Below are 25474 nucleotides of genomic sequence, written 5' to 3'. Positions count from 1 at the left end.
ACTTATTACTCAGTTATGAAAAGTCAGAAACACTGGTTTTTCTTATCACCTCCAGAACAAGAGTAATCTGTTAGTATTTTATGCACACAATCATATATGATCTAATCTAATCTTAGTAAAGGCATAGACCTGTTAGTGATCCAGGGCAAGTTCTCTGTGGTTTTGGGTTTCCCCCACTAAAATTTGAGGAGAATACTAATTCTAACTTCCCTCACAGGCACATTGGAGATATTCAATAATGAATGAATGTAATGCATTCCAAAGTACTTTTGTGTGAATAACATTTCTCTTGGAAAAACAGCCTGTGTTGTCTTCCTAAACAAAGCATGATTAATCTGGCTCAATTGAGATTCCACAAATTGGCCACCAAAGTATTGAAGGTGGTTTCCAGGAAGGTTATAATCCCTCCTTTACTTCTAAATTGATCTAAGCACATTGGATAAAATTTATTCTGAAGGTAAAAATTCTAAATATGTGAAACTTTCCCTCAACCACCTATTTAAGAAATCTTTGCCAAAGAGACAGCTTGTCTGGTAAAAATGCCAAATCAATTCTAGAATCTGTTGGGGCCCTTTACAATTTATTCACAGCACCTGTCACAGTGGTTCCAGGGTTGAAGATGTCCCCAGAATCTACTGGGTTATCTTACTTGTTGAAGGTAACTAGGAAAAAAAATCAACTATTCTAATTGGATTTTATTTTTTTTCCAATAAAACTATAAACTGAGCTTCACATTAGTTATTTGACAGCCTTACAATTATTAACATTAATATAAATATGCTCAGAGGAAGATTACCATTAAGAGCATGCCAGTCCTTAAAAAAATATCTTTCTTCTGACAGCTCTCTCCCTTTTAATTTATTTGGCAACATAGCCAAAACTTGGACATTTTATGCTTTATTTTTATGTACCACAGTCTAGTTTTTTTTTTTTAATACTTACTGAACACTGTTTGGCACCAAGTATAGAAAGATGACTATGGTCACTGTTTGAAAGAAGCTCAGAGTATAGCTGGAATAAAACTATGTGAAAAATGGTGGTTACAACCAGAAATTGGGTCTTGTTTCTGGTACCATTCTCAAATAAAGGGAACCATAGATTGTTAAAGAAATGGCTGGTAGTAGGATCACAACAAGGAGTAAATAGTGTTTATTGTCAGGATGAATTTGGACCATTTTGTAGTGCCAGAAGTATCCCCAAAGTATTGATGTATAAATGGCAAAAGGGACACATGAGACAACAGATTGAGTTCCCATTGGGGAAAGATTGGACTAATTAAGTAATAATATATAGTAGCATTGGACCTAATTTAGAGTATAAAATAAGTTGCTATATCTATGTTGTTAGGAATAAATCATTAAAATCTTAGTTAAATGAAAAAGAGACAATCTATTCAGAAGAAGTTAACATAATTTTTGATATTTTTCTCTCAATGAGGTAGAAGGTAACTCCTTATACCTTAAGTGTTGGCCACATATAGTTAATTCTCTCCAAAGAAAAAAAATATGGAATGCAGGAAAGAGCAATTATAGTAAGCAAAGACTCACCAGGAAGGTTATATCTCCTCCTTTGCTTGAAAAAGATCCAAGCACATTGGAGAAATTTTATTCTCAAGGTAAAAGCTCTAAATATGTGAAATGTAAAAAAGAATATGTAAAAGAAGAAAGTGACTAGGCCAGGAGATCAAGATGAACCCCATAGTGATAAGTCATACTGATAGTTTGCATCCTTGATAAGATTTGACCAAAATGCCATGTTCCCATTGTGTTCTCCCACACCAAACCCACAACTCTTGTTAATTATGAGGAAAATATGAAACATATTCCAGTAGAGAGCCATCCTACATAATGCCTGGCCAGTACTCCTCAGAACTCTTAAAGTCTTCAAAAACTAGGAAGGTCTGAAAAACTTTAAAGGCCTGGGAGAACCTAAGAAGGCATAATGACTAAATATATTTTTTAATCCTACAATAGGAAAAGAATATTTAGTAAAAACTAAGGAAATCTAAATAATGCATAGAATTCATTTAATGATTTTAAGTAATGCTAATACAATGTGATAACTTTTTCTAGATAAAAAGTCCCCTTTTATATAGCTCCCTTCCTTTCCACCTAACTAAAACTTGAATTTATGAGAGTCAAACCTGGCTTAATTGTTTGTCTCACCCACTAAATTGTGAGTTTCATGAACAAAGAGGTTACATTTTGGATATAAGTAGGTCTCCAGAACACAATACAGTTCTTGGGAACATTACAGGCACTTAGTAAATGCTTTGTAGTGAATTAATAAATACAAACACAATTCATAAACAGTACCAAGGCAGCAGTTCAGGTGAGAGATGATGAGAATGTCAACTAATGATGGAAGAGATAAAGAAGACAAGCTTGAGAACAACTTAGAAGACAGAAAGGAGAAAAATGTGATAATTCTTGGATATGAGGAATAGTGGAAAGAAGGAATTAGAAAAGAATGGCTTCAGGATTCTAGATTAAACAAGTGAACACTAGTCAGCATTCTGGGCATTGGAGAAAATATTGCTGTCTGCCAAGGTCCAAGCTCTTAAGGTTTATTGGAGTGGCGGGTGAAGAAATTTACATATTAAACAAATAATTTAATGTAATATATATTCTCCTTACTTATGCACAGTACAAATACTCCAAAGTGGAGATTGTAAGGAAGTCATTCCTAAGAAGAAAATACATGAATAAAGCCTTTAAAGGTATATGAGAATAAAGCAAGTAAAGAAAGGTTTGTATACTACATCACAGAGCATTCAAAAGTTAGAAACAAGTGATTAGAATAATCATGAAAATAGTATGGCTAAAATGCTTTTAAGATTTCTAAAAATGATTCTTATGTGCAAGACTACAGAGAAGTTTTCAGGCCAGCGAAGATGAAATTTTGAACTAACAGTGGCAGAAGAGATGAAAAAGAGTGATTCTGAAAGCAAGTTCACAGACACAATTGTATGTATAGAGAAAAAACTGAGTCACAGATGACTTCCATGTTTGGCATTTGAAGCCAGGCATGGTGGCGCAAGCCTTTAATCCCAGCACTCAGTAGGCAGAGGTAGGAGGATCACCATGAGTTTGAGGCCACCCTGAGACTACATAGTGAAGTCCAGGACAACCTGGGGTAGAATGAGACCCTACCTTGAAAAACCAAAAAAAAAAACAAAAAGTTTGGCATTTGAATGATGTATCTAGAGCATGAACCTTAGGTTCAAGTAGAATACTTTGGCTGCAGAGATGGCTCAGCAGTTAAGGTGCTGGCCTGCAAAGCCTAACAACCCTGTTTCAATTCACCAGTACCCACATAAAGCCAGTCTGGGGTTCCTTTGCAGTTGCTAGAAGCCCTGGCGAGCCCATTCTCCCTGGCTATCTCTCTCTCTGCTTGCAAATAAATAAAAATAAATAAATTCTTAAAACTAAAATTGTTGCAGCCATCAAAAATGGAATTAACAGAAATCAGAAATAGTGAATGAACTCAAAAATCTATGCAAGGGAAAATTATATGATATCCTATTCAAATAGCCAATTGTAGAAATTCAAGGTTGCCAGAATCTCGTCTTTAGTTTCATCTTTAGGAGATATAGATATATAACAACACAATCATGTAATCATGATTATGACTCAGAAAAGTTAAATAATATCCGTTCCAGCCAGGTGTGGTGGCATATGCCTTGAATCCCAGCACTCCAAAGGCTGAAGTAGGAGGCTTTTCATGAATTAAAAGCCAGCCTGGAATACAGAGTGAATTCCACATCAGTCTGCCTAGGAGTGAGCTCCTACCTCTCTCTACATATATTTATTCAGTTCCCCAAAAAAGAAGAAAAATGGATTATAGAAATGCTGGTCAGTTAAAAGAAGGAAACTTGCAAAATCAAAGTTCAATAGTGTATCTTTAGCACAGCTCTCCCAAAGCAACACTTCCTCTAGCTGTGAACATGCCTTTTTTTAATTGACAACAGAAGCCTTGGAGGATGGCAACATCCCCAAAGAAGTCAGAAAGCCCAGAAGAGGGGTAGGTTAATGAGGGATGGGGAAGATTAAAAAAAAAATAGTACGTGACTTTTGTGTTGGATTTATTGAGTTTGAGGTAATGGTGAGATATAAAGGAAGTCACCCAGTTGATAATTGGATAGCTGAATATGAAAAGTATTTCTTTGGAGTTGTTTTCTCTTCTTTCTCTTTCTACTCTCAAGTGGACAGGATTGAAATGTCAGCATCACTACAAGTTAGTAGGACAACCTGGAATAGTTCAGAAAAACAATGAAGTGCATATTCCTTTGGTATATAAGTAGTAAAAAAAAAAAAAAACATTGTTTCATCTATTAAATATTTCTCCATTTGTGACAAAGGAAAGACTCCAGGAGTGCATGTTAACAATTTTTTGAATAACTTTCTCCCCCTCTCTTCCTTAGCACAAGCCCTGCTCACAAATACTACCTGGCTATGGACCCTATGTCGGAATCACTCTACCTATCAGACACCAACACTCGGAAAGTCTACAAGCTGAAATCTCTTGTGGAAACAAAGGATTTGTCTAAGAATTTTGAAGTCGTGGCAGGCACAGGGGATCAATGCCTTCCTTTTGACCAGAGTCACTGTGGAGATGGCGGGAAAGCATCAGAAGCTTCATTGAATAGCCCTAGAGGTAAAGATAAACAAAAGAAAATCTCCTTTGGGGATGCTAACCCCACTGAGGAGTGTCTCCAGTGGAATGAGGACAGGGATAAGGGAAAAGAGGGTAAAACACATGATGTATGCATACAAAACATGTTGTTAATAATAACAAACATAAAAAAGAAAAAGAAAACTCTTTTGGTCAACTAAAGACTTCATTTAACTTCAAATCCTAAGACTATTGCCACACTGTACTTCATTCACCCACCTCCGTCCTCTGCCTCTGACACTCACTTCCTCTGAAGTCCATCCCAGAAGATGGGTATAGACATCCAAGACAATTGTTATTATCATATCACAATGCTTCCTTCTCAGTTAACAAATAAGAATTATTCAGAGCCATTTGAGTGTGTCCTTGTCCACATGCTACATCCTGGAAACTCCTCACGACCCCATCGAAAGGGGAAACTGTTCCCAGCAGAGAACCTCCAGGCCTCTGATTCAGCTCTGTGGCCAGTATTAGATGGGAGGTTACCTGTGCCCACCACTGTCAAATATACTACTATCTCCTAGACCCTCAACATCCCTGTCCTTTATTTAACAGCCTATAATGAAACTTTTTGCCATTAATTTATCTCAATCATTCTTGAAGCAACTAATATTTTCAGATTATATCAACTCTAGGATAACAAATTCTATTTTTATCTTCTGTGGGAGCACGGGACTTGTTTTCATTTGTTCTAAATTTATTTTCCAATCTTCCAGGATCAACCTTCACCTGAATTGCCTGGAATTTAATGAACAAATCTGTGTCTCCCAATTAACTTCATGATTTTATAGTCTTGGATCATATGTCCTTCTTTGGCTACTAAGCTGAAGGATAGCCAACTTTTAAGTCTGTCACTGTATATCATCTACCCCATCTGCTTGACTATTTAATTAGTCTTCTCTTTTCCTTCTCCTAGATAGTAGGAGCATGTATATGCATTTATTTTAGCAAGTTTTCCAAACTATTTACTGCACTGGGTTTCTAGAAGTCACTACTATCTTAAATACTACACAAATAAAAACTATGTACCTAGGTTTCAGAAAGTAGAAAGTGAATGAAAATATTTTAATTAAAAATGGCCTTAGTTTACCACACTTAGAAAACTATCATTAACATTTTAGTGTTTATTCTTTTAGAATTTTCTCATGCATTATCATATGTATTAATTCCCTGACAGTGGATTTGTACTGTATAATATTATTCTACAACCTGCTTTTCACATTTCATGTATTAGGAATATCTTTCCATGCCAACAATATAGTGAGGTCAATGTATTTAATTTGTTAGAAGGCCACTTATTATTTCGCGTATTAAGAGGTCACTCTGTAACCATTTGACATTTGCCATATTGGGATTAAATTCCAACTACTATGACAATTTAAAGTCTTCACTTTCTTCAAGCCCTTTGTCTCTCATAAAGCCATTCTGGCTAACCCCAACCCATTAAATCTGAATTTCTTAAGCAGAGTCTACACTACTCAATTAACATTGGATTATATTTTGTCTTTTTATACTTTATAGTTCCTTGGTGAATAGAAGATATTTTCATATAGAAATAAATTGCTTAGTTTTTAACCTTCCCTACCTACTTTGAGCACAGTATGGGATCCATTCCACACACTTAGTATATAATTGATAAATTAAGTAACGGAAATTCCCAAAAGAAACTTAAATGGTATTTGAAGAGGTAATAATTCCCCAATAGAAATATTATGATAAAGTGTTTCTGCTTTTCTTGGACTTACACGTAGTATGCCCAGAAGAAATATTCAAAGAGTAAATGAATAACTCAGGGGAAACATGTAATCAGCTATTCTTTCAGGAAAATACATCAGGCTGGGTCCTGCTTTTTACACAGATTTAGAGCCCTTGTGGTTATTTTCAGGATTTCTGAATAAGAAATAGGGAGGAATCAAGCTTGTATTGTGCCTGCAATTGACATCCTCCTGAGTTGCTGCAAGTATGAAAACTACTTATCTCACCTACCACATTCAGCCTGCCACATGAAGGAGGAATATCTCGGCTCTTGCAAATAAAGAAAATAATTGATTCAGGGTAGCTTCTTTTGCTTGGAAAGCAGCAATAATAGAGTCCTTATGAATAGGATTTACATGAACTCTTGAAGCATCACTAATGAATGACAAAATTTATATATCTATTAAAACTAATGTTAAGCCAAGTTGTTCTTCTTGTCACAGCAAGGAATGCATTATATTTTGTCTTGTTCTACTCATCTTCCCATCCAAAAGTGGCCTTTATCACAATCCTGCACACTTTGTTCATCTAAAATCAGCAAGAGGCCCTAAGAACATGTTGTCAAGCTGCGTGTCAAACCCATCCCAGACAACTTTCACATAATATTCCTGATTCTGATGTTTACATCTGCCCTGATCCAGTGAGTGAACTAGAATACTTAAAAGGATTGTTATAGAATAGTTAAAAGAAATATATATGCATATATATATATACATATATATATATATATATATATGTATGTATATATATATTTGTGTGTGTGTGTGTGTGTGTGTGTGTGTGTGTGTGTGTGTGTGTGTGTGTGTATGTGTTATGGTTTATACTTTCTACCACATTCCTTTCAACCATGCTGTTTAAAATCCTCGTAGTGATATTTAAAATCACTCAGATTGTAGTGACTATATCCAGATGACAGTCACTCTAAAATTCTGGTCAGAACACTTGGCATCTAGTTATAGCACCTATCTCCATGTTGAATATAGATAGCACTCACGATTGTCAGTGAATCACAAGCAAGGTTCTCATTATATGGAATGCTTCAGCGCAACTTCATAGACTGCCATAGAAGGAAAAATATCATGCAAGAAGTTACTAAGGCACACTGTGCAAATTGACAAGAGAGTGTTGCTAATTGTTAATTTCCTCTTTGAGGTTCTCATGCAGAGACTTTGCCTCTCAAGAAAGTGCAATTTGTTTGTTTTTATTTAAGATCTTCATGCACACCAGCTTCTTCATTCCCCTTAGAAAATAGCAACTGCTTAGCGGATTTCTTTAGAGAGGTTTGACTTTTCCCTTTGTCTTGAAGCTCATAAAGAAAAAACTGTGTGTTAGTTTAAAAAAAAAAAGGTAGTGTACATCAAGGTTAGGAAAGAAAGCTCATTCTGAGGCTTTAACAAGCAACACATCGCAATTATAGGCAGACTCTGCAACATGTCCTTAACTATAGATGTTCAAATCTGCAAGACAGTTAATTTACTTTCCAAACGTATTCTAAAAATGGGATGAAATAAAAGTTGTGAATTTTAAGATCTTAAAGTCAAAGTAAACTGCCAAACTAGATTAAAAGCCAATCAACCAAAGGTAAAAGGTCAGAGCCATAATGTATTTTGATCTGTCTTCTTGTTGCTGCTTGGTTTGTTGAGAAAAGGCAGCAAACTGTGGTGAATACCAAGTTCCTAGAGAGTCTAGTGTTTGTTGTTTGCTCTATTTAATGTCCATTTTTCTTTGAATGATTCTGTACAAAGTCACTGTACCTAACTTTGCATTTTTCTGAATACCAAAATGGAATTAATAATGCCATTCATTAGTTCTGTTATAGCAGACATCTTAACACTGGGTCCTGAAATGAAGAGGTCAGGGTGTCCTCCCTGTAAGCTCCAATGTAGTATGTTAACCATAGCCCTGTCACCCTGAGTACCAAACACTGAGCTAGGTATTTTCCAAACAGTATCTCCAACCTACACAATGCTTTTTTGTGCTCTGCTATTATTACCACTGTACAGATGATGAAACTGGTACTCAGAGGGGATAGGGTAAAAAGTCTCCCCAAAATCATACAGCTTGCAGTTTACAGTTTACAGAGAATACTAGAACTCAAGCTGAGTTGGCCCCTTTCTTTACTAAACTCTACTAGGTCAAAGAAAGGTTCATGATACCTCCACTTTCCCACATTTCCCACCTTCTCACTAAAATTCATGATCTCAGGGAAGGGCGGGGATATTGGAAAATAGTTGGCAACTTAACATGTAGTCAGTAGGAAAAATAGTTTTCTTTTTCCCATTAAAACCACTTCTCTGATTTTTCCAACACAAAAGTGCACTGATAATGCATCCTGTAGCACATACAGAGTGTGTAAATGTAATTATTTAAATAAATCTCCAGGAAACTTTGTCACTTCTCTTTGGAAGATTATGCAATTAAGAACTTCACCAAATTTTCCTTAAGGGACCAAAGCAGGAAACCTTGATTTTATTAAATTTCCTGAATGCAGTAGTAACTACAAATTTTGTTTAAAGGAAAAATGGAAGTGTCCCTGAATAGAATTTCACGTGATAGCCCCTGGGCACTTCTCCTGGGAAGAAACCTTTATCTAATCCACTGGTATGCACTTTGATTTGAATCCCAATAAAGAGAAACATTTGCCATTTTGCTCATCAATACTTCATTGTAATGAGGCAAGGAAAAAAAGTTTAGCAAAGAGGTTGAGGGAGTGCTAATCCCTGGCATTGTATATGAGTTTGAATTGACTTTGAAAGATGCTTTTAAAACATGCATGGGTGATGTAGTCAAAGCTTAAGTTCCATTTATTATTTTTACTGCAACTTTCTTTAATTCTACAGGGAATTCAAACTAATGAGTCATGTAATAGATGACCAAGCACTTAAACAGAATGTGAAATTGTACTAGGTGGGGATATAAAACAAAATTTGTGACTAGCTGAATACATTTATTTTTTTAAGTAGATACAAAAGGTGACGGATTGACTAGACAGAATGAAATTAATCAATGACTTAATTTGGTTTTCTTAGACTTCAGAAAGGATTATATCTCTTTTTCCATGTATGCCTTTAAACAAACTGACCTCAGAAGTCAGCAGGATTTAGGCAATACTCAGATGAGCACAAATAGTTGCCTATCAAAGGAAAATGACCCTTAAAACTTGTCAGCTTTCAAAAGTAAGTTCAGGGTATTCATGATAGCATATATAATTCATTTTAATTTTATTGACAATTGTGCAATATGAATATGAAAAAGTCTAGACACAATTTCTGTTTGTCCTTTTCTAAGTCTATTTTAGGTCCACCCTGAACCTCTACTTTTTCCCCTGGCATCTACATGCTACAGATGTATATTGCAACAGATGTATATTTGTGTGTAATGAAAAGATGCTAAGACTAATGAGTAATTTCTTACTGATGTCTTTGATGTTCATGTAGGCAACAGTATATTACAGGCATACAAAAATAGGAATGAAAATATTCTTTTGATTCTCCACTGCTAGGAAGGCAATAATAGTTTCTCTAAATGCATTTAAATACAATTTGTCTTGGTGACATAACCATTTGAATATACACGAAGGACATCCCTTGGCAAAATCACAGTCCATCCACAACATTAATGAAATGAATGGAATATTTAGTAACCTAAAAATAATTCAATATTTTTACCATTTTTTTCTTTATTAGTTATGTACATACTCACTGTGTAAACAGCACATGTTGGTACCATCCTTTACACTCCTCCATATCCTCCTCCCTCTGAAGGGACCCTCCTCCTTGGGGATGCCAGTTATCCCCATTGAGATTGTGGGTCATGCATTCTGTGGCTATCCATCAGTTATGGAGAAGAGGCAATAAATAATTCAATATTTATTTTAATAATAAAAATATTTCAGGGTAATAGGAGAGGCAGGGGAAGAATTAGAAATTTGGAATTTTCTCCTGCAGGGAAAATACTTGAAATAAGAGAGTGACATGATCATCTGACGCACATATTTTGAATAATTTTGTTGACAGGATAATTAAATTCACTGGAGCAGTAGTGTGGCAAGGAAACCATTAGAAGTACTAATATTTGTAAGGTATGCAATGTAATGAGATCTGATGAAAGGGACATAAAAGACACCTTGAAAGAAAAGGAAGGTGAAACAACAACAAAAAAAAAAAAGATGTCGAGGAAGCCAAAGGTATCACTCTTTTACACACTGGTATGGAAATCATATCAACTGTCACTCATCTGTAGCCATTGGGTGTGGTTACTGGCTGCCCATGGGCTGCTGCACATTTGTCTCCCAGGGGCCTCCAGGCACCTGCGGAGCAGGGTCTTGAGCAGCAGTGAGTGCTATGGGAAGAAACACCCGGGAGGCAAAGTAGGAGAACAGCTCATTTATTTGTTAGGGAAATGGGTTTACAAGTGTTTGTGAAAGAATGGGAATAGGTAGGGATCATAAGGAGATTGTTAAGTACAAAGGTCCTGCTGATGCCTAATTAGCATGTAGTGATGTCACCGGTGAGCAGGAAAGGGTCACATGGTCTAAGTAGTGGTGGGAAAAGGTCTAGGGTATGGGTTGTAGGGGGATTGGCCGTGGGAAGACTGCTGGCTGATACCTCATTAACATATAGGGACATTCTAGGCAAGCAGCAAGAGGTCACAGGCTCTGGGGAAAGTGAAACCTAAGCCTTATGGGATATCTAGGCACCCCAGGCTGGGGGAAGGGAGTGGCCTCATTCCTGCCAGTCTCCAAGCAAAATTAAGGCTTGCTACAACATCCCAGGGGAGGAAGCCTGCCAGTCTTGAGGCAAGATTATTGGGATCTAGGCCTGCTGCATCCTCCGGGGGCCCAAGGCCCTTAGTCATGCCTGACAGCTCAGGCCTGCTTAAACCTGCAGTGGCCAGGGGCCCTCAACGGTGCCCAACAATTGGGTTAAACAAAGAGGAGTCTGTTGGTCACCCTTCCACTGGTGATTTGAATGGTGGCACATGGAAGCTAGAGTTTAGTCACTAGGTGAGCCAATGAGAAACGAGAATAAAATATCACTAATGATGAGACTTCAGAGAAGCTTGAATGGGAATGAGTGATAAGTAGTGAATCACTGTACTAGTCACATTTCTCAAGGCTTAAAAAAAAGTCTGACAGAAACAACAACAACAAAAAAAAAGAGCAGGTTTGTTTTGGCTGGTTTTAAAATCTCAGTTCTCTGTGGCAAGGAAAATATGGTAAAACAGCTTCATGGTAGTGGGAACAAGTCATGGCAGATCATCACATCTTTGCAGATCTGGAAGCAGAAAACTGACAGTATAATCTCCAGAAATAGCCTTCAAAGTTCATTTCTAGCGGCCTAAGATAGCCAGCTAAGCCCTTTGTCCCAAAGGTTACAGGACCTCCTAAAATAGTACCACCAACTGGGGCCCAAGTATTGAAACACAGAAGCGTATGAGGAGCAGGTAGGAAAGAAATAGGAGAATCATTTAACAAAGGCTGTTTTCTGGGAAATATCAACATCCTGCTGTACATAGACAAATATCTATCTACATTTCACATTCAAACCATAACAGAAGCCAACGATTTCAGCAAAGTTTTGTTCTATGGGAAAGACATGACAGTGCATTCAATGGGAAGATATAGAAAATGGGTAATGAATGGTGAAATAAGGTATCCAGGAAATTAAAAAAAGAAGAGGGTCTTGAATAGGAAGAGAGAATAAGGAAATAATCTGACTATGTGTAAGTATAGAGATTAAGATAAGTTTGTAATTGAGAAGCTAAAAGATTCATGTTCTCTGTATGTTAACCTCCATGTTCTCAGGGAACTGGATATTTTCTGCTGAAAATGTGGAACATTGGGATAGGTAGGAAAGATGTGAAAATCACATAACAAAGGCTGTTTCTGGGTAATACCAACACCCTGTTATCCATAGACAAGTCACCAGCTATGTTTCAATGGACTTTCCATGAGAATTTTCTTCCACTATCCTTTTTAGGATCAGAAGTGTCTTGTAAAAATGTATTTGGCAAAATCTTACAATTTAGGGAAAATATTTGTCCTTTATTGCTTAATAATTCTATGTTATTATAATTTTTGAAGATTTCTTCCATAAACTCAGTTGTTAGTCTCTTAGCTTACAATAGCTTCTGTAAATGACACTTTGCCTATTATCTATCCAGAGGAAGAACTTTACCTGTTTGTCTACATGGTTGTTCTAAAGTATCTGCTTAGCATGGTCAAAAGAACTTAACCATAGATCATGTTAGCAGCTGAAACTTGAGGTTCTATTGTAAATCATAAGACTTAAGCTGTCAGCAAGTAAAAAGAAGACAACAGAAGGACACTTAGCCCTGGCCTTGGCTAGTTGCATATTTGAGTAAGAAACCCCTAGGTTTATTTGCATTTTTTAGAATCACATATGTTTTATTAAATGATATTTTAAATATTTATTTTAACTTTCATGCATTTATTAGATTCAATAAAACAAACTAGTTTAGAAGCCAAATATAATGATAGATAATCAACTAGGTTCTGGAATCAAATAGAACTGGATACAAATCCCAGACCCTCCACTCAGTAAATGCGTGACATTGACTAAGTCACCTAACTTTTCTGAGCTATAGATTCATTATTTGTAAAATGAGAATACTAGAAATAGTTAAGCAATAGATTTGTTCAATAGTGCACATAAATTGTACAGTACAATATCTAAAATGTAGTACATACACAATAAATATTTCCTTCCTTCGTGATCAGCATTGTTCTTTTGTTGCTAATAGTAATGATGTTTACAATAGTTACCCACATATGGGATAAGTTAATTCAAAAGGAGGAAAGTTCCATGTTGTAGGTAGTAATGGTACCATAAAAGAAGCAGTAGTTAAGATAGGTTGGGATTCAAGTATTGTATATGATTTGACTAACTAACTCCTGGTCCTTACACATTTTATGTTTGGTAGAGTCCCACAAGCCCCTCCCCCAAGCAAAATAATTCCCTTTGCAGCCTACTGTTTCATCATAAAATGTATTCTACAAGAATTTTGTTGAACAGCTGGGCATGGTGGCGCACACCTTTAATCCCAGCACTCGGGAGGCAGAGGTAGGAGGATTGCCATGAGTTCAAGGCCACCCTGAGATGACACAGTTAATTCCAGGTCAGCCTGGACCAGAGTGAGACTCTACATCAAAAAAACAAAAACAACAAAAAAAGAATTTTGTTAAGATGTGAACTTAGTGTTCAGTGTAGAGAATTGCCTGCAAGAGCACCACATTAATTCCTCCTTAAAACTCTTGATGGGGATGAGCGAATGAAGTACAGATGATGCTTGGACAGACAAGATTATCTGAAGAAAGCAAATAGGATCTACTTAAGATAACATGAGGAAGCAAGAAGCTAGGTATCTGATAGAACAGCAAGAAAATGGGAAAGAGTTGAGGTGGATAATAACTATAAAATGGAATCATCACTTGGTATCCATGGGGGATACTCAATTTTCTTTTATACAATAGTATAGAATTTGCATATAATCTACCCACATCCTTTTATATACTTTAAATCATCTCTAGATTACATATAATATCGAATACAATAAAATTTTTATATAAATGGTTGTGATGCTGCATTGTTTAGGAAATGATGACAAGGAAAATGTCTGTACATGTTCAGGACAAATGCAATTTCTTTTTAATATTTTCTCTCCATGGTTGGATGAATCCAAGGGCAGAGAACTGGCAGATACAGAGAGCTAGCTGCGCTTCACCTCCACAGGATTGTCAGGAATGTAACTTAGACCCTTTATATTTAATGACTGACAGCACAGAATCAAGATACTTGCTTTTATTTAAGATCACTACCAAAATTATTTTGCTTCCTTATCACAGCTCATCAGTATCATACCTTTCTATCTGTCCGTTTTAAAAATTCACCTCAGCTGATTCAAAAGAAGACTCCCCAGCCAAAAAATAAAATAACTGCAGAGATCACACACTAACTGGCTGCAAATCACTTAAATCATATTTTGAGTGGTGTATTATGGTAACCTATAAATAACTAATTGCGTAAAATTGCTTTAGTAGTTTCTAGATGGCAGCTTTAATTAAAAGCACCAGAGACATTTAGAAGTTTAGAAATGGATGGCATGTAATTTGCCCTTTTACCAACCATAAAATGGTAATTAAGGAATTTGATTCACTTCTTCCTATTAAAAGTTTTATGAGAATAGCAAGTTCCTTCTAAATACAGTTTCTCTTCAGCAGAAGGTAGTACATTTGCTTTATCAGTCTTCTCCAGCAGGGCAAGATGTTTTAATGTACAAATTCTTCAAAAGTTAATTAGGAAATTTCTTTCAATGCAAAATGTTTGTTTTTAAGGTTCTATGTACATGAACGTGTACTAGAGTTAAAACTTTGATCATACCCCCATACTGCTCCATCATCAGTATAAGATGAGGCAGTAACTCAATCTTTACAAATTGTGTGGGTCTGAGTATAAAATCAAAAAAATGAGATGTCATTTCCTTGTGAGTCTAGCATGCTTTTGCTAATTTCTGAAGAAATCTGCAGTCTGCAGTGTGCTGACATTCCATGGAGTCCAGAATATTTACTCCACAGCAGAGGAATCATCAGAGGATATTTTTCACTTCAATAATCCTCTAGAAATATTGGAGAAATGAGTAGGTATATAAAGTAGAACTTCAACATAAAGCAAACCAAGTAGTCTTTGGAAATTCATGAATTTCATATCACCATGGGCTAAATCACAGATGAAAAAGGAGTTAGAAAGTTTATTTTTATTTTATAATTGAACAATTTATTCCATTTTTGGCTGCTTTAGCTCAAGGATTATACCTAGACCTTGCAGTGCATTTATACAGGCATCACTAATGATTTAAACTATACATACCTAAGAAAGACAGGTGCTATGTTTTCTCTTCAAACATGTAGATTTTTACAAGTTTTCTAAAGTGGATTAATGTAAGCAGCAGCAGGTAAAGTAGAGGATGTTTCAAATATTTACTCCTCATTCTTTCTCTCAATTCCCCTCTGTATCCCTGTTTGTCTACCCTTTCCTCTTCTCCCAACCCTAATCAAACTGGATACACACAGTTATATTAAAAATAGGCTAAGTGTGGGCTGGAGAGATGGCTTAGCAGATAGGGTGCTTGCCTGCAAAGCCTGAGGACCCAGGTACAATTCCACAGTACCCACATAAAGCCAGATGCACAAAGTGGCACATGCATCTGGAGTTTGGTTGCAGCAGCTAGAGGCCCTGCCATTCCGACTCATATTCATTCATTCTCTCTTTCTCCCTCTCTATCACCCCTGGCAAATAGATAAATAATTAAAGGAAACATGGGAATATTGCCCGAGTATTTTATCACTGACAAGGTTTAGAATCTCTATTGAATTATGATAATAAAAATGTACCTACTATCCTTCATGTTCATTATTATTTTTAATATTTCTACAGAAAGTGCACTTCCCCTTACTATCTGAACTCAAAGACAGATTACTCCCAGCACCATTCCTAACCTTAGTCCACCCCTAAGGCATAATAAAAGCACTCACAAAATAATGTGCACAAAAATATATTAGCTGTGTGCTGCTAAATCTGTAAGGGTACATACACAGGAAAAAGTTAAAATAAAGCATTCTAAAATTTGTCTATGATAATTGCTGCATAAGGAATGATAAGTTACTTTTACTCTTTTAATTATTTTGAGCAGAGATGGAGAGGTAGCTCAGAGGTAAAGCACCACAAAATTCTAAGCATTGGTTGGTTTTATAACTCAACACATGACAAAGTGTTTAAAGGTATTTTAAATATTTCATTTATCTTTTCAAGCACAGAGAGGTGGGAGGGAGGGACGGAGGAAGGTAGGAAAGGATGGAGAGAGGAAAGAACAGAGGATAGGTGTGCCAGGACCTGCTGTCACTGGAAACAAACTCCAGATATATGCAACACTTTGTACATCTGGCTTTACATGGGTACTGGGCAATCAAACCCAGGCAGTCATCCTTTGCAATGCCTTTAACCACTGAGTAATCTCACCAACCCCTTTTTTAAGTTTTTTAAAAATATTCTATAGTTTACAAAGCATTTTGCTTTAATTAATAAAATGCTTAGTTATGAAGCTACTGAGTAGATTTGCACACACACACACACACACACACACACACACACACACACACTATCCTTCTGTCCTACGGCCTGACCTCTGTGAACACAGGTCTGTTTTTATGGATGAAAGCTATCCAAGAAGAAGTATCATAGAGCTACAGGTTGACAAGAGATTAATTTCATCTGAGCATGTTACAGGACACCTGCTGAAATTGTCAAGCCATAATTTAAAGAAGAAATATAAATGTAAGGCAATGGAATCCTCCAGCTGGATAGGAAAAGATATTTTAATTACATTTATTTTTGGAAGAGTATTACAAAAGATAAAATTTTAAGTAGTCCATGATCTCATTATCTAGCTAAGCCTAATGGTCTTGAAAATATGAATATAGACATAATACATGTGTATTCTTTGAAAGTTTGAATGGCAGAGCAAGATACACTTGAAGAGAAACTTCAAACTTCTTCACTATAACCACATCATACTCCAGTCCCTTTCTCTAAATGTAACCCATTTCAACAGTTTGTTGTTATTATCTTGATGACCTTTCCATAAAAGTATATGCACATCCATATCTTTATTTTTAATATTTGCTAGTTATTACAAAATATCCTAAACATCTACAGAGTTAGTGCCCTAAGAGAAAGGCCTTCCTACAGTAAAGATATTTTTTTTTAATTTTTTTTTTGGTTTATTTTTTTATTTATTTATTTGAGAGCAACAGACAGAGAAGGAGGCAGAGAGAGAGAGAGAGAGAGAGAGAGACAGACAGACAGACAGACAGACAGACAGACAGACAGACAGACAATGGGCACGCCAGGGCTACCAGCCACTGCAAACGAACTCCAGACGCGTGCGCCCCCTTGTGCATCTGGTGCATCTGGCTAACATGGGACCTGGGGAACTGAGCCTCGAACCGGGGTCCTTAGGCTTCACAGGCAAGCGCTTAACCGCTAAGCCATCTCTCCAGCCCCAGTAAAGATATTTTTAAGACAGGATTTTTAGTGGTGCTTAAATCACAATGAGTCTTTCCCACTTGGAAATAGGGGAACCTTCGGAAGTGTTTAGAATAGTCGAAACCACAGGCTGACGAGATGACTCAGTGGTTAAATGTGCTTGCTTACAAAGCCTGCTGCCTTGGGTTCAATTGCCCAGCACCCACCTAAAAAGCCAGTTGCACAAAATAGCACATGTGTCTGCAGTTCGTTTACAGTGGCAAGAGGTCCTGGCATGTCTGGCATGTATATTCTCTCTTTTTTTCCCTCTCTCTCTCTCTTTCTCTCTCTCCCCTCTCCTCTCCTCTCCTATCTTTTCTTTGTCTTCTTTCTCTTTAATAAGTAAAATACTTTAAAATAGAATAGTTAAAACCAAATTTTGCAATCACGTAGATAAAACTGGATTCAAATCTATTTTGAAGGCTGGATATGGAGGTATCCACTTTGCAATCCCAGCACTTGGGAGGCTGAAGAAAGAGGATTGAGAATTCAACACCAACTTTTGCTAATGATGAGACCCTGTCTCAAAAGCAGCAACAAAAATATCTAATTACTTTGAACACATCACTGAGCCACTGTTTTCTCACCTATAGATGGAAGATGGTACTAACTTCTAACTTCCTTATAGGATTATATAGGATTATATAGGACAAAACAACACAATATGAGACAGATTAAATACTGAATTGAATACGAAGATGAGAATGAGAACATGAATTAAATATTGTAAACTAGTTACTATTATAAACTGGAATGCTTACAAATTCAGCAATACATAATTTTTAATTATCTGAGTTCAAATTCTCCTTAATATATATATATATATTATATATATATACATACATAATACATATATATATATTATTATATAAATTATATAATTTAGTATTTATATAATATAGTATTATATAAATTATATATATATATATAATTTAATTCCATTTCCTCGCAAAATTCACTATCCAAATAAAGGGAAAAATAGTGAAATGTCAGAAAGGAATTCTATAGCATACTCAACTAAATAAAATCATATGAAAAGTCACAAGTATATATGTGGATAACTGAGGCATACACTAAACATACTCACTACAGTACTGAAAATGAAAATGACCTAATTAATGATAGATGTTTTGTCAAATGATGGTATACAATAATAAAAAAAAATAAATTAGGTATATGTATAAAGACATCAGTGGTCACAAAAACATGTTTCATGGATATAAGACAAAATTCCAAAGAGATACAAAATGTGTGATATCATCTATATGTTTTATTGTAAAATATAAAGCAAATATTATAGTATTTGCCATTTTAACATTTTACATATACATTTCTAGAAAAATTAATGTGAAACTATTTCACAGCTATTTCATATGTATATTTTGCAGTGCTTAGTATTAAAGTCAAAGCATTGAACATGCTAAGCACACACTCTACCACTGAGTTGTACACTAAGTCTACTTACATGCAATTTAATGTGTAATACCAATGCTCCATATTTGTGGATATAGACACATGTAGAAAATGTAGTAAAGCATAGGAAAGATACACACTAACCAGGAAAGTGGAAATTGGGTATATCCATGACATTTCTGTTTTTGAGATACATGAATTAAAATTAAGTTACTAAGTTTGAATGCATGGATGTCTGTAATATCAGGTTATGATTTGTCTACCATTTGAAATGTTTCATAATTTTAATCATTTTTAGAAGCCAGTCTTCTTTATCTTTGTTTCTTAAATTTTGGGGGGGGGGATTTTCATTGTTTTGGTTTTTCAAGGTAGGGTCTCATTCTAGCCCAGACTGACCTGGAATTCACTATGTCGTCTCAGACTGGCCTCAAACTCACATTGATCTTTCTACCTCAGAAAGAGGGTTCAGAAAGCAACTTGAAAATTGAGACCTGACAATTCCGTCTCAAAAAATGATTTATTTTGTTGTGATTGAAACAAAGTTGTCACTGGTTTGGAAATGCTATTCAAAATATCTAACAATCCATAAGTTACAGGAAGCAATATATTAAAAAAGCACAACAAATTTGGCCTTGAAGCAGAATCTTCAAAGTCCCCTGCAATGACATATTATAGTCTGTTATGTTCTGAACTGATTGGATTTTAAGCCTCCTCCATTAACTCCAGAGCTGATCCGCACTTCTAGTGTGGGCTCCTATGTGGAATCCTGTAAGTGGCTGTGTACTTCCTGAAAGACCATCAGTGTAATGAGTCAACTTTATCATTGACCAAAGGCATTGTTTCCTTGGGAATGAGTTCTGGTCCACTTAAAGTTTCTCTCTGAGGAATCATAGGCTGAACAACTCAAATGTGAAGCTATCTGCAAGCCTCAAATATCAAAGTCTAGCCAGGAAGCTCCAATGTTATTTGCTCTATTTTTCTTCCAGTTTCATTTACTAGCTATTCTATTTAGTTCTTCAAAAATCATGTTAGACTGTGTAATGGGTTTTCAGAGAAAAGCAAGGTGGGTAAGTGGCCACATTTTACCAGTATTTACTCAGGAAAGGAAGCTGATTACAGTGTCAGTTTCCTTGAGTGACCAAAAGCCACTTCTCGTTTTGGAAGGCATCTCTAACCCAAGGAAATTGAAGCCATAGTAATAGAATGATAGGTCTGCTCTGTCCCTCCCCAAGCCAACATCCATCAGAATGGATCCTGCCAATGCTCCTACCACTGTTTTCCTTAGTCCTTTCTCTTTGTTCTCACAAAGTAAAAGCAGGACTGCAGGAAATCAACCACCACAACCCTGGTTTACTATTTGAAGTCTCAAAATGTTTTGCCTCACCTTTCTCAGAGGAGTAAAACGGAGAGGCATAAAAGTGGAGAGGCATAAAAGTAGAGAGAGTGATTAGAACAAGGGCTATAATAAGAAAGTTAACAGTTATTTAGCTGAGAATTTCTGCATGTCAATACTTAACAGCCTCTTTTGGGGAGTGTGTGTGTGTGTGTGTGTGTGTGTGTGTGTGTGTGTGTGTGTGTGTGTTTTTTCAAGGGGGGTGCTGTGGAGGTCAAAGAACAACTTACAATGTGGGTCTTTGCCTTTCACCTCCTTTGAGACAGTCTCCGGTCATTCACCACTGTTCTTTGCCAAGCTAGATATCCAGCAAGCTTCAAGCAGATTCTCGTGTCTCTATCTTCCTCTCACCCATACTCCTAGCTAGGAGTACAGACACTTGCCACAGTAAAGGGATTTTTACTTAGGATCTGGGATTCTAAACTCAGGTGCTCATGCTTGTAAAACAAGTATTGATTCCACTGAGCTACCTCTCCAGCCCCAACACCCTCTTTTTCCCCTAATGTTCAGTATTTTAGTTGCTAGGTATAGTTGGTCCAGTTTTAATAGTAAAAGCTTATGAAAATAATCAATTTGAATGTTTAAAAAGCTAGTTCCCACATGGCCCTAAGCAGTGGCTTGCAAACTGGCCACAAATTTGTATTTTTCTCTGTCCTAGATATGCTGGAGATGTTTGAACCAGTGAATTAAGTAACGATGGGAGTTTCCAAAAATTATCTATGACAATGTTTTAATATGACTGGTTTTGCTTTACCTCACTTATAAGATGCACTGACTGTTAATAATTAACTCTTTAATTGCTCACATTGTTCTATTTCTAATAAAAATCTTAGTCATTTATGCTATAAACATACAAAGTCTTCCTGTATGCGAGTTAGCAGATAGGTATCCAGAGACACCATCATCTTAATACTGTCAATATACTTAACTGATGTCAATAAGACACTAACACCCAGCATCCCACATTGCTATTCATAAGACTCCCACTGATAATCTGTCCTACTCACATCCTGTTCCCAATATATCTTATTAGAAAAGGTGCCATGTTTGCTGAGCCCCACTGTTTTGTTAATCTTTTCAAGTAGCAAATTTAAAAAAGCCATCAAGGAAATCAAAAGAAATGGCCCCTGCCCTTGAGTGGACTATAATGTGTTTGGGAAGACAAGAAATGATTCATGAGGTTCTCTGATACTGCAAACATTAGAGTGATTCAAAGAAAGAAAAGTGAATAGGGATTGGGACTGAAAGGAGCATGAATGAGCAAAAAGAGGAAAAGGAGGAAGAATCTGAAATGGGTAAAGACAAACTGGGAACTATGTTCTAACTTCTATCCCTAATAGGTTAAATGAACTCCAAGAGGAATAAAGATTCGAAGAATGAGGCATAAAAGGTAGCACAGTGCAAAATATAGTGAATGTTTATAATACATTAGTAAACCCTTCCTATGAAGAAATAGATTTGTTAAAACCGCCCTAAATTATCATGTAAAATGTGTTTCCTTTCTTTGCTTATTTGTTTTGGGGCAGGATCTCATGTGTCTTAGGCTGGCTTTGACCTCTGTATGTAGCTGAGGCTTACAATGAAGTCCTGACCTTCCTGCTTCTACTTGTCAAGTGCTGAGATTATAGGTGTGTGCCACTATAGCCAGCATAAAGTCCATTGTTGAATACGGTCAGAAACACTCCGTGCTCATACTGATAGTACAAGGCTTTAGGTTGGCGACTTCATGTCATGTTAATATGTCATCACTATGCACTTGGATTTGTGTATTACACACCTGTTCTAATAGGGCCGGGAGATTTCTACCACCAGATGAAACCAATGAAATTGTTTGGTAAAAGTGACAAGGAAATGTTTGCATCAAGACTCAATGACATCATTTGAGTCAGTTTGGGCTGCACTTTGAAAGATGAGCAAGATGTTGGCCAGGTGTGGTGGCGCATGCCTTTAATCCCAGCACTCCGAAGGCAGAGGTAGGAGGATCACCATGAGTTCAAGGCAACCCTGAGACTCCATAGTGAACTCCAGGTCAGCCTGGACCAGAGTGAGACCCTACCTTGAAAAACCAAAAAAAAAAAAAAAAAAAAAAAAAAGATGAGCAAGATGTGACTACTTAAAAAACAAACAAACACGGGCTGGAGAGATGGCATAGCTGTTGAGCGCTTGCCTGTGAAGCCTAAAGACCCTGGTTCGAGGCTCGATTCTCCAGGACCCACGTTAGCCAGATGCACAAAGGGGTGCACGCGTCTGGACTTCGTTTGCAGTGGCTGGAGGCCCTGGCTCGCCCATTCTCTCTTTCACTCTCTATCTGCCTCTTTCTCTCTCTGTCTTTCTCTCTCAAATAAATAAATAAAAATCTTTTTAAAAACAAACAAACAAACAAAAAAAAGGCATTGTAAGTGCAGGAGGTTATGCATACCAAACAACAAGGATAGGCAAGTGAGTGGTGTGATCAGAACCAACAATATCTTGGCTGGAAAAATAATGCAGACTCCTGAATAGCCTGATCATCATGGTGAGCATGAAGCAGATCCTGACAGTGTCACACACAGGAAGCCTGCCATCTAAGTCAAGATATGTTGAAGCAGGTTATCACTTAACAGCGTGATACCAGAAAACTAACTGTTAATCAAAACCATAAATAAGTATTAACATCACTCAAGTTCACCTTTCAGAAAGACTTCACAGACAGAACAGCTGTTATTTCATTTGGCTTTTAGAGTAATCTGCTGACATGGGCAGCTCAGCTATTATTCTCACCATTAGACAGAGACAAAAAGCTGAACACTGGGAGATTATGTAAATTTTTTCAAGCCATTCTTACAACCAGATCTTCTGAATTCTACCATTAGACTCTTTCTTCCTCCTCTCATTCTTATTAAACTTATCTGTGTGGTGGCCTTTGAGGGGTAGGGATACGGAAACAACACTGGAGAGCCCAAGGCTAAGAAACTCACCAGCTTTTTCAATTCCTTTCAGTATAGCCTTTTTGTACCTACAGATTACCAAACTCTTAGTTCAGAGTGTGGAAAAGAAAAGCAATGCAGGATGTTGCTTGCTTCATGAAACTGATTGAATATACAAATATGATGCTTTTCTCAGCTGTCATATTTCTGTGGGTGCACATGCATGCTGCTGCTCTATTCATATATTATTGATTCAGCCCAAACTGCTCCTCCTAAATGTATCTTGAACTTCCATTTAAAGGGTTGAAAAGTGTTTACACAGTGCATATTACCTTGCATTACCATTTCAGTTGGCTGGCTACCACTCCTTACATGGTGAAATTATTTGCACCATTAGTGAAGATGCATGAGTGTTGGAAGAATCTTTAATAGGCTGTCCATATTGTTTTAGAATTGAGCACTGACATGCAAATAACGACCTGAAGCCACTTTAATTCTTTAGTAAGCCTACTTTTCTGAGTAGGAAGCATTGTGGGCCTAGTTCTACATATAACCTGCTTTTTACCAAGCATTTGGGCCAAGGCATTCTACTTAGTTGGATATTTTTTATTAGAATATCGTGGCCATTCACATACATTGAGACTCTTTTTCCCTAGAGTGTAACAACTGCAATTAGCATTTTGCTGGTCTATGGGCAATAAATGAACTTTCCTTCCTAGAGCTAATTATTCACATAAGGACATTGGGAAGCAGTTTGTTTTCTTAGGATGAAAGTGACATTTCTTCACAATGTTTCTGAGTAATATCCTATATGCAATAGTTTGATCTTTAAAAAAACTAAGAGGTAATATAAAATATTCAGCTCAGATTTAATAAATCTCATTTATTTTAGCCCATATGTACTGAGTACCTTTAAATTACATCCTGAAGGCATCTTTTGGCAAGAATTCTAGCAAAAAATAAAACAAGAAATACACATTTCAAATTGAAGTGTTACCATCTATTTACCACAGTCTCACATATATGCAACACACACACTAGCTTCTATAGAACAAGAAAAGGGAATTCATCACTATTAGTGTCTGGTTACATTGTTAAATGTTGATCTATCACTACCACACTTGGCCCAGAGTCTCCCTTAACCAATTGCACAGCATGGAGCTTCACTTATAAAATTGTGAAGGCTTTTACCTCAATAGTTCAATAGTACAGTATTTACCCCAGGTAATAAAACTGTTTCAGCCACTGCCTTGTCTTTGTGGTAAGTCTAACACAGAGCACTCTGCTAGCAAAGGTTATATAATATTTTATGGACTTAAGTCTTATACTATTTGTCAGTCTAATATAAAAAAAAAATGTTGATGGCCATGGCCTTTGTGGAAATTGTTGTCTATGACTCTAGGCTTGGAAAAGTCATTTTCAGAAAGAATTATAGCAATGACTGTGCAATTAGATACAATTTAGTAATACCATAATATTTTATCCTCTTCATAGCCCATCCATTTCATTGGCTTTTGTGTGCTTCATAGCATTTTACCCTGTGTAATTGGTAATACATAGGTTCAAAAAGCAAGACACTGAGTGGCTAAATACCTTACAACATAAAGTCTACAGCTGGTGTATAACAAGAGTCAGACTGATGCACAAATCTTCAAACTTATCTTGGAGCCAGTGTTCTCTCTGACGTCACTTATGTAGTGAATCAAATTAATGAAAAAAAAATCTTGATCCATCTGTGTTTCTTTACATCTCTTGACACAGTAAGTTTGAACAAGAATACAAAAACCCAGAACCAAACCATGTCAACAGAGCAAAGTAGATTTGTTGTACAAGAGCACTATGCTATTTGATCTTGCCATCCACATAGATAAAATTCATTTTCAGTTATGATATATGGTCTTTCATCTCTCTGATCTTGCTCATCAGCCTCCCTTTTCTGTAGTCCAATCATCACTAATGGATAGGGACTATACACCTCTTAAAGCTCTTTTGAAAATTAGGTTATCATTGCATCCTTCCTAAACTCATTTTTAGAGATTCATGTGTACCTTTTGACCTCCTCACATGTCATTCAAGTTAGATGCATTTGAATACAAATACATAGGTATCTATCATGAAAATCTTGTGTATGTGTTCAACATTTGTTAAACATAAAACTAGATGAGAAAATTGAGTTACTGTCCTCAGGGAGCATATGGCCTAGAGGATGATTAGCAAATTCACATTGAAAA

General features: G+C 36.5%; 1 protein-coding gene across 2 annotated transcripts in view; it reads left to right on the top strand.

The window, feature by feature from the left end:
• Nucleotides 1–25474, top strand: part of Tenm1 (teneurin transmembrane protein 1) — an 850812-nt gene that overhangs the window by 742707 nt on the left and 82631 nt on the right. For both annotated transcript variants that reach the window (XM_004653940.2, XM_045140035.1), the window contains one exon: nt 4424–4656. In XM_004653940.2, the coding sequence (XP_004653997.1) occupies nt 4424–4656 (233 nt within the window). The remainder of the gene's footprint in view (nt 1–4423; nt 4657–25474) is intronic.

This window comes from Jaculus jaculus, chromosome X (assembly GCF_020740685.1).
Source record: "Jaculus jaculus isolate mJacJac1 chromosome X, mJacJac1.mat.Y.cur, whole genome shotgun sequence".
Classification (NCBI taxonomy): domain Eukaryota; kingdom Metazoa; phylum Chordata; class Mammalia; order Rodentia; family Dipodidae; genus Jaculus; species Jaculus jaculus.
The sequence above is the reverse complement of the archived record's forward strand: the minus strand, read 5'-3'. Positions and strand labels throughout refer to the sequence as shown.